Source organism: Humulus lupulus, chromosome 6 (genome assembly GCF_963169125.1).
Source record: "Humulus lupulus chromosome 6, drHumLupu1.1, whole genome shotgun sequence".
Lineage (NCBI taxonomy): Eukaryota > Viridiplantae > Streptophyta > Magnoliopsida > Rosales > Cannabaceae > Humulus > Humulus lupulus.
In genome coordinates this window covers 222,109,470-222,120,513 of record NC_084798.1, presented here as the reverse complement: position 1 = coordinate 222,120,513, position 11,044 = coordinate 222,109,470, and the positions used below count along the sequence as shown (strand labels likewise).

The window sequence follows — 11,044 nt, the reverse complement described above, 5'->3', positions numbered from 1 at the left end:
CGATATGGAAAGTGTTAATTATTTTTTCATCAATGAGAAATTTGGAAGGTATATGTGTGTTTTAGTGAGAATATATATAATATTGAAAGACACACGAAATTAATTTAGGGAAAAAAGAAAAAGAAAATATAGAAGAATCGAGGAAACATTTCCACAGTTGAAAAGTCTGTGTTTGGTCCATATGTATTAGAAGATACTAACCATCATCGACTAGTACTTGATGTGGTCTAATAGATATTTTAGCTAGAAAGAAGTCTTTTACACGGATATGTCAGAAGTCATTTATATGGATTTGTCGTAATGCTTTAAAGTACCGGGATAAGAATGAAAAATTTGAAAGTTGAATAGGTATATTTTTGGATTTAAGTAAGTTTTTCGTTCTTAAAATCTTAGATTTGATGAGATAATTAAAATCTATGACTTTTAACAAAATATTGACGAATTTTGTGTTTACCAACTAAAGACAAATCAAATGATAATGATATTCCTGTTTTTTTATGTAGATAATATCTTACTCATTAGAAATAATGTTAAGAAATTATCAATGATGAAGAATTAATTGAGCACTTGCAAGTTATAAATAAAAAATATCATGTTTTCTATTTCTAATAATTTATTATTTAATTATATTTGTTAATAATATTTATAAATAGAAATTGAAACACAATTTTCATACTATAACAAAAATTATCAAATTTAATATTAAAATTCATTATAAAAAAATTATAGTTTTACATATTTTTATTATATTTAGCAAATAACGTATGTAATTACATCAAATCTAATTAATTACATTTATCATGTTAAAAAATATATGCTCTTTAATTAAGTTTATATAACTTATATATATACAATTATTTCACATTTGATTATCATTTTACATGTTTTGAGATTTTTATTCATAGCTTATTATTGTATTGTCTTATTAATATTAATTTCATGATAATTTCCTTTGTGAAGTTTATATGTATATTCATTTACTGTTATGCATCTTAGTTGCTTTCAAAAAAATTGGTGAAAAAATGGGCTTTAATTTTATAATCTCATTTTAATTTCTATTAAAAAAATATTTTATCAAGTAAGTCATTAAAATAATATATATTACTATGATCAATTTATATTTTGCATGGGTTGAATTTTCATATAATGACTTTTTATAATAGGTTTGTTCATAAATATCATTTTTTTTTACTTTTTTCCCATCTCTGATTATTTTATTTTTTAAAAAATACTACCTTAGATTTTCAAAAGTACAATTTTTTTATAACCCGTTTTTTACATATTTCGGTTTATAACAAATTATTCTTATTTGGGTTAAAATTAAATTTCCATGTCAACGGGTTATAAGTCCCACGTGTCATCCCAAATATGTAAAAAAAATGCCACATCATCCTCCCGTTACAAAAAATGAACGGAATTGGACGGAAGTCCTAATTTACATGACTGTGAATAGATCGGGAGGATTTTTTAACGGCCTGAAAAATTCGAGGGGCACGATAATGCATGTGTAATAGTTCGGGGGGTAAAAAACCTAAATAGCCTACTTTTTTTGGCTATAAATAAGGGAGTTTAGTGCATAATTTTGGGAGGGATTACACTACACATTCTACACTTTCAAGACCTCTCTATTTTCTTCTTCTTCTTCTTTGTTGTTAATTTTCTATGTATTTTTAGATGAACAATTTGGGGGTTTTCCTCCAAATTTTCTTATGTCATGTTTGTATTTTCTATTCTAGCTATGAGTTTCTAATCTTTTTAAGATTATTAAGGTGATGATGAAACAATATGTAACTAGATAGTGTTTATTTTGTATGTTGATTTCCCATTTGTGCAACAAAGTTTATGGATTTTTCTTTTTCAAATATATTCTTTCATCTTAAATACCATGTATTTTTTATTGTTAGCGCATATTTACACTTTGTTCTTCATTTTGCAAGAACATAATATTCTTTGTGTAAGATGTGTCATTAAATTGTACACATTCATGCTTAGCTTTCGTGAATTATGTCCTTGTGAGTAATTCTAATCGCGTTTAGACCCTATAATCATATTGGGACAATATTCCTTAGTTTATGGTTTACTAACATTTTAAATATATTTAAGGGAATTTAAAATCAAAAACTGGAATTTCGGACCCTGGCCCAAACCCGAGCCCTTGGGGTAAAATAACCATAATACCCTTCTCAAAATTTCGAACTCAACTTAGAAAATTATTATTTCCAATAATAATTTTATACTAGACTACGCCCGAAATTTCAAGTCAAAACTCTAATTATTTCTTAAAATCCCATTTTTCGATACCCGAGTCCAAATCACGAGCCCCGAGCCCACTTCTTGTTCTTAAGACTTAAAAGGGGTAATATTGTACATCCTAAAATATTTTCTAAATCCTTGAAAATATTTCGTAGGTTCTAAGCCATCAAATCCAAACTTTAGAACTAATTCCCGAGCTTAGAATTTTCTTGAAGCTTAAGTAATAATTTTCGAGCCTTGCTCATAAGTTATTAAACCTGGATATTGCTTAGATAAATTTTCTAACCCCGACCCTCAAAAATCAGGTCTTAGACTTTGTGGTACTAATCCCGAGCCTTGTGACAAAATTCTAAAGTTTTGGGACCAACTACCATTTTTGGTCCCATGGTTACGAATCAGTAACCATTAGTAACCATTTGAATACATGCACGTGACCATCCATTTGGTCATCACCTTCATCACACGTTCGGCCATGGCCACCCATTTTTCCAATTATCGCCACCTCCTTGCTTGTTTAGTCGTTCAAACTCATCTCTTGGAGGAAACTGACGCTTTCGAACTTGAAACTCATGCTCGAGCGCTAATAACGTAGCTAGGGAATCTCGTGACAATTTGTACAAGTATAATGTTAATATTTGTTAATCCTCAGCATACTCTTTACGAACCTACATTTCGATAAAATTTATTTATTCTCAAAATTTGGGTGTAACGGGATCATATACATTCACTTTCAAATCTCATATATTCTTAAACTATGACTTCACATTTAGGTCAATAGTAGTACATGCTATACTGTATTTAATTAATTGTGTTGTAAACTTGTAATAAATTATATATATATATATGGGTGCACTTTTAATAGTTACTACTCATAGATGGTTACTTTAATATTAACTATTGGATTAAGATCAATGATCTATATTTATAGTTGTTAATTGATATTTCTAAAAATAAATTTTGATTTTTTCAAATTTTTGGAAGGGTTACCTGATGAAAAACGTGTATTTATTATGAAAATATAATATTGTAAACTTTTTAATTTTCAAATACATGTCAATTTTTAAATACACATAGTGTCTCCCATTGGTTGGAAACAACATTAATTATGACAAAAAAAAAAACTAAATTCGAAACTATTGTAGAAAAAAAAATATTTACCTATTGGTGACTTGCTTTACCAAGTCACTATGTTGTCATATCATTATAATATGGTACTATCCATTGAGAAGTATTATATATATATATATATTGCGGTATGAAATAGTTATCCAAATATTATATATATATAAAATGTGCACCAAAATGATAAGTGAATAGACAAGTACATGTTCTTTGTAGTATTGGCAATGGCATATAGTTGTTGAAGCCATGTGAATTGAATTGTCCTTAAGGAAGGTCAATTTTTAGAAGATATATTCCAAAGTATTTTCATTCATGTGAGGAATTATTAGAAAAAGTGACTGAGAAAAAATATGAAAAAGTATAGGTAATTTAAAAGTGTGTGTATCATTACTTTATATAGGTGGGTTTTGTCTTTGTTTTTAATACAATGAACCCAAAAGAAAATGAGTTATACATCTACCAATCAAAATAGAGTAAAACACAACTTTTGAAGGTTATACTTGGGTTTGAGAAAAGTTTAAATTTTTTAATGGTTTTTAGTGAAAAAGAGGCAAAGAAGTAGAAAAGGAAAGCTAATAATATCATTTAAAAAAAAAAACCCCTTTACATAATCTATTTAAATACACAAATATTTTATTATCAAATTTACTACTAAAATATTAAATTTTCTTTTCTAAACCAAAGTACCAAATGTTATATTTTTTTTATATATTATGTACTACCAATCAACAACTAATTTTTAAAAAAAAGAAAAATTCATTTTTTTTCACCTTTTTTTAAATTGTATATTAATTTTAAAATAGATAAATTAATAAATTAAATTCTTCTTTAAAAAGAAATTAAAAAAATATATACTGTTAACAAAGAATGAGTACTCGACCACCGACACCACAATTTTCTCTCTTTTTTATTATTTTTTATTTTTTATTTTTCTTTAATTTTGTTTTTATTTACAAAAAATTATATTTCCCTCTCTTTCTTTGTCTTCTTCTCTTCTCTTCTCTTCTCTCCTCTTCTCTTCTCTCCTGCACAGCACTTGTATAAATACCTGGTTTCCCTTTCTTCTTCTTCTTCTTCTTCACGCATTTCTTACCATTGTCCAATTTTAGAAGAACAAGCAAACTGAACAATTCGATTCAGTTTCCATGGCGCTGATCATAAGTTTAGCGAGAGTCAAACTCTGTTCTCTGCTATATTTCGCCGCTGCTTCTCTCTTCGCCATTGTTAGGGCTGAAGATCCTTACAGGTTCTTTGACTGGAATGTCACTTATGGTGACATTTACCCGCTCGGTGTTCGCCAACAGGTACTTATCTTGCTGCATTTTTTTTTTTTTGATCTTTTGATTTTGATCTGATCTGACTGTGTGGTGAAACCGTTCTGGTCTGTTTGTTTCTAGGGAATCCTTATCAACGGACAATTTCCAGGACCAGATATTCATTCGGTTACTAATGACAATCTCATTATCAATGTTTACAATAGCTTGGACGAGCCTTTTCTCCTTTCTTGGTAAACTAAATCATTCTCTCTCCCTCTCTCTCTCTCTCTCTCTGCACTAATTAACTATCAATTAATTTTGATTTTAGTTAATTTTAGTTTAGAAGCATTTAAGCTGATTCCTTTATTTCACAATGTGATTACGAGAACTGTTTGGTATAATTCATGTGAATCATGTGATTTTGCTTTATGAAAATTCTGGTTGATCATGACTATATTTTTAGATCTGGAAATTTCAGATTTCAGTAAACTGATACTCCCTTTTCACTTTATGATATTAAATTCCCCACAATCATGGCAAAATGAAATGATTTTCTGCCGAGAAAAACTCCTGTCTTGTTGGTTCATTATCAATTCAGTTATAGAAAAACAAGCCTGGTTTGCAATTAGGGTCCCACAAAAAACCATGCTTTTTAGGTGTTTATAGTATCAGTGGCAAAAGTCCAAATCTAGACTATACTCTGTTAGTATTGACTAAACCAACTTAAGTGTAAGTAGGATTAATTTAATGTAGGTATTATTAGTAGTAGATGAATTATTAAACAAAATATTAGAACATTGACACTTGAGATTCATTTTCATTTAGCTGTCATTAGTTAAAACATGATTATTCTAATAATAGAGAAACGACAGCTGGTTCAAGTCTAATGGTGACATTTTTATTTTATAAGTGGACTACAAAAGGGAACAGTAGCAGAATTATGAGTAGGAGAAGTATAAAGGCATTGGCTTTTGTATTTTTTCGAATTTCTATAAATTCTTCGATTCCTGGTAATCTGATACCACAGAATCAAAAGTAGAAAAAATAAGTGGTTTTTCCCTTTATATTTTTAATTAATAACTTTGGCCACCGACTTCCCAGTTGAATTAATAATGCGTAGCTACTTGCGGTAGCTTCCAAAAATGAGATGAGACACTTGCACTGTGGGGTTTTCTCTGCACATGCAAATTTGGTTGCCATCAATTAAGTCCAATTTTATTGATTCATTATTAGCTGCCTCAAAGTTTGGGAGCTCAAACAACAATGCATAATTAAGAATGGCTTCTTTTAGATGATGGGGTTTAAATTTTGGCAGGTAGAGGAGTGATGTCGTTTTGTGTGTGGTTATAGGAATGGAATTCAAAACAGGAGAAATTCTTTTGAAGATGGTGTATGGGGGACCACATGCCCAATACCCCCTGGCAAGAATTTCACATACATTCTCCAAGTGAAGGATCAGATTGGGAGCTTTTACTATTTTCCTTCTCTTGCATTCCACAAAGCTGCTGGTGGATTTGGAGGTATTAGAATCCTTAGCAGACCAAGAATCCCTGTTCCTTTTCCAGACCCTGCTGGTGATTACACTGTTCTTATTGGGGATTGGTACAAGTCCAACCACACGGTATGCACATTTCCTTATACAAATTGTTTATTAGTCGTTCTATGTGCATGTGATCTACTTTTATAGGTACATTGATAGCTTGAAATTAAATACCACCAAGTGGGTGGTCATGCTTATTTATTTCATACCCAACACATTACACACAATGAAAGTGTGACACTTCTTTTTTAAATAATGCATCTTATTTTAAATAAATAAATATTGTTCAATATTTTAATGAAAATTTTGTGTGCCCCTCTTCATTTAATTTAATGGTTGAATGGGTCACTTGTGTTGTCTTCAGTGTATACATACTTACTAGAAGGTAATAAATCTCTAAAATTATTTAAGTGTTGGGATTATATTCATTGTATTGGATGGAATACAATTTTAATACATTGACCGTTTGGTATGCTTAAAATATAACTCTTTCAAAAGTTGTCGTTTTAATCATGTCCAAGTCGTTTAAAGAATGTCTCTCTCATGAGTTGACCATGCTCTGCTCTCAAGTTGCAAGGGGAGCTGATATATAAGGCCAACTCCAACCCCAAAACAGCATATATATATATATATATATATATACTGAAATCCCCTCTAACTTAACTCCATATTATATCCCATTTATCCGTTTGTAAACAGTACCAATGCATATAACTTCATATTATATCTCATTTAGCCGTTCGTGAACAGTATCATGGTATATATGTTGTGCACTATTCACACGACAAAAGAACTTTTTTTTTCTTCTTATTTTAATATGTATATATCATATCTTTTTTTTAAAAAATAAATATATTTATATCTTATATATATTATTTTATTAAAAAAATAATAAATAATATATTTTTTTGTGTAATTTTGGTGTTGTGGTTGGAATGGAAAAAAAATATGGCGCTAAAATTTTTTAGTTTTAGTATTGGTGCAACAATATATATGATGTTATAAGTTGGAGATGTCCTAAGACACGCAATTCAATTTCACGGCATTGTTGTGTACTTGCTTAATTGTCTTCTTTAACTTGATTATACTAGATGGTAATGTAAGTGATGATTATAATTTGTGTGTGTGTGTAGGATTTGAAAGCCCATCTTGATGGGGGTAAGAAGCTTCCTTCTCCTGATGGAATTCTCATCAATGGTCGTGGACCTAATGGTTATTCTCTTACTGTTGACCAAGGTAAGCTCTTAAGCTTCACAAGCAATATAATAAGAGCACTCTTATTGCTGGACATGGTTTAGACAAACAAATATTCCCATTACAGGAAAAACTTACAGGCTTAGAATTTCAAATGTTGGGCTGCAAAATTCCCTAAACTTTCGCATTCAAAATCACAAAATGAAGTTGGTAGAAGTGGAGGGAACACATACACTTCAGACCACCTACTCCTCCCTGGATGTACACGTAGGCCAATCTTACTCAGTTCTGGTGACAGCAGACCAGCCTGGACAAGATTACTACATTGTGGTTTCCACTCGTTTCACCACTGGCCCTGACTACCTCATTACAACCGGTGTTCTTCACTATAGTAATTCTGCTGGTCAAGTCTCTGGCCCACCTCCTGGTGGTCCCACCATCCAAATTGATTGGTCTTTGAACCAGGCCCGCTCTATCAGGTACTTCATTTCATTTCTCCCTTATTATTATAATTGTTGGCCTACTTATCATCTAGTAGTACCATGTGTGTGATCCATGTTTAGTTAGTTGAGTCTTCATTTTATAATAATAGCTAATCAACCAAACTATAAACATAATAATTAAGGATCATATTGATTCATCTCAGGACTAATCTTACAGCAAGTGGGCCAAGACCAAACCCACAAGGGTCGTACCACTATGGTCTTATCCCCTTGATCAAAACCTTCATACTTGCAAGTTCAGCGGGACAAATAAACGACAAGCAAAGATACGGATTCAACAGTGTATCATTCATCCCAATCGATACTCCTCTTAAGGTCGCTGACTTCTTCAAACTTGGAGGCTTTCGTGTGGGAAGCATTGCCGATAGTCCTAGTGGCGGTGGATTGTACCTTGACACAGCAGTTCTTGGAGCTGATTATAGAACTTTTGTCGAATTTGTTTTCCAAAACGATGAAGACATTGTTCAGAGCTTGCATTTGGATGGCTACTCTTTCTTTGTCGTTGGGTAAGTACATAATAACAATACCAAGGCCAAGTGTAGGTAACCATTTGCTACCACGTATTTTTGCAAAGTATTATTTGGGTACCCTGTATTTTCAAATAATGCTCATTTGGTACCCTGTATTTTGAAATCATACATATTTGGTACCATGCATTTTAACATCGTATATATTTGGTACCTTAAATTCAAATTTAATTAATAAAATTTTACAACTTTAATTAAATTATTATCAATCATACAAGTTACAAATTATATATAACTGCTGACAGATTTGTCAAATTGACAAAGTTTTATCATTTAGGATACTAAATATCTATGTTTTCAAAATATAGGATACCATGTAAGCATTATTGAAAACAGAGGGAATCAAAACGATACTTTGCAAAAATAAAGGATACCAAATAAGTAAATTCCGCAACACTAATTTACAATTGACATGCTCATTTACTTTATTCGAGTCTTTTACTCATGATTATCCTTTTATATTTGGTGTCAGAATGGACGGAGGCCAGTGGACACCTTCTAGTAGAGATCAGTACAATCTCCGAGATGCAGTTTCACGTTGTACCACTCAGGTAAAAAACATTCATATCAATTACAAAATATCAAATTTGGTATTCAATGTGTGACAAACTTAATTGGTGAGTGCAGGTATATCCCAAGTCATGGACTGCCATACATGTGGCTTTGGACAATGTAGGTATGTGGAACTTGAGGTCTGAGTTCTGGGCTAGACAATATTTGGGACAACAACTGTACTTGCGTGTGTACACAGCATCAACTTCTTTAAGGGATGAGTACCCAATTCCAAAGAATGCACTTCTTTGTGGAAGAGCAAGTGGAAGACGTACTCGACCCCTTTGAACAAAAATGGCACCCAATTTCGAAAGAGAAAGACATCTATCTATGGTTTAGTCGTTGATGAAGAGTAGATCAGCTCTATGTGTATGTACTACCACTTATCACACTTTCAATATTAGGTCCTCAGCTCGAGGGCACATTCTTTTTCTATATAGTCTAAAATCTAGAACCAATTGTATTGTCTTTCTTCATTTGTTTGAGTTTTTTTCATATCTGATGAGAGAATTCATATATAGAGTATCAATTAATTCTTATTCAATATATATATTTATTTATTTCTTGATACACATAAGATTTTAGGTGTTCATCATTTTCTCTTTTAGTGTTTTATGCATTTTTCTTTAAATGTTGAGAAGTCAAACCACTTCTTTTTGTCCAATTTTTATTGTCGCTAAACCATGTTAAGGGATCTATGATATCACTCCCAAATATTTAATCATGAGTTATGTTAGAATAGATTATACACAAATGAATGAGATTATAAACACAACAAGATACAAACTCAAAACAAAATATTACAAGTAAAGTGACAAAATATAAGTTTCTAAAGACTGTCTAAAAAAACTTTTTCCTCCCCTGTTGAAGCAAAAGAACTACCATAGCAAAAATCAAAGACACAACTATGGATAAACTAAGAGAGATTGCAAAGAAATATTATTCTAACTATAGTTACAAACCCATTAAAAATTGAAACTTGGCAGAAAACGACACCTGAGAGAATCTGGTGGTGATGAGTGAAGTTTGATTAAAACCATAAAATGGTGCAAATCACATAGATTGAGGGAGTAAGCAGTAGACATAAGAAGCAGGGTTTATAATGCAATAAATTTACAATAATGATATATATATATATATATATATCTCTTCTATATAATAAATGTGTAGATAACAGAAATTCTTAGTTTTAACGATTTTTTATTTTTTAATGTTAACTTTAACGGAATATTCTTATATTTAACAGAATATTTTTATATTTAACGGTAGTTTGTAAATACTTAAATTTAAATAAAATAAATAATTAAAAATTAAAATATGATATTTTTGAGATATTTTACAATGATAATTTTTTAAAAATAATAAATAATTAAAAAAGTTAAAATATGATATATTTTTTGATATTTTACAATGATAATTATTTAAAAATAATAAATAATTAAACAAATTAAAATATGATATTTTTGAGATATTTTACAATGATAATTATTTAAAAATAATAAAATTATTTTATAACTTAAATAAAATTTAATTAAACTTAAACTCACTTATAATAATATCATATTAAATATATAATATAATCTACTATCAATTAGTAACAATTTAATTTTTTTTTTTAAAACTAGCAAAAAATTTAAATTTAAAATACATATATAATATTTAATATTACATTAAACATATAATATATAATTATCACTCCCAAATTTAAAAATTAGAACAAACATAAACTTAAACAAAAATAAATAAATTATTTAATTAAAATATAATATTTATTTGAAATTTATATGATATTAATATAAATTTAATAAAAATAATTAATAAATTCTATAAATAAAATTAAGCAAACGTGCATATTGAACGTTGCTTTTGTATCTAGTATATATAAAATGCATGTACCAAAATGATAAGTGCATACAAATATACACTAAATTGTCATACATTACATAAGATATCCATTTTAAGTCACACTCTCTCATCTGTAGTCATATTTTGAAATTTTTTCTTTTTATATCTAGTGTTTTAGTTATTATTTCTGTTATACCATTTTTTCTGCTCAAACACTCACAACTAAACTGTACTTTTCAAGTAGTACCATAA

General features: G+C 29.6%; 1 protein-coding gene across 1 annotated transcript; it reads left to right on the top strand.

Annotated features, from left to right (window-relative positions):
- Positions 1 to 4,377: 4,377 nt before the first annotated feature.
- LOC133783518 (L-ascorbate oxidase homolog) lies at positions 4,378 to 9,517 on the top strand. Its single transcript, XM_062223173.1, has 8 exons — positions 4,378 to 4,679; positions 4,773 to 4,882; positions 5,982 to 6,252; positions 7,305 to 7,407; positions 7,493 to 7,844; positions 8,012 to 8,374; positions 8,868 to 8,946; positions 9,023 to 9,517. The coding sequence occupies exons 1-8, from the start codon at positions 4,521 to 4,523 to the stop codon at positions 9,233 to 9,235; spliced, it is 1,650 nt and encodes a 549-aa protein (XP_062079157.1). The 5' UTR covers positions 4,378 to 4,520; the 3' UTR covers positions 9,236 to 9,517.
- Positions 9,518 to 11,044: the final 1,527 nt, after the last annotated feature.

What these genes read in the sequence shown, in the direction of transcription:
- LOC133783518 (XM_062223173.1), top strand. Translation starts at nt 4,521, where the DNA reads ATGGCGCTGATCATAAGTTTAGCGAGAGTCAAACTCTGTTCTCTGCTA. An exon ending in CGCTCGGTGTTCGCCAACAG is followed by an intron (nt 4,680 to 4,772) that starts GTACTTATCTTG and finishes GTTTGTTTCTAG; the next exon opens with GGAATCCTTATCAACGGACA. An exon ending in GGTACAAGTCCAACCACACG is followed by an intron (nt 6,253 to 7,304) that starts GTATGCACATTT and finishes GTGTGTGTGTAG; the next exon opens with GATTTGAAAGCCCATCTTGA.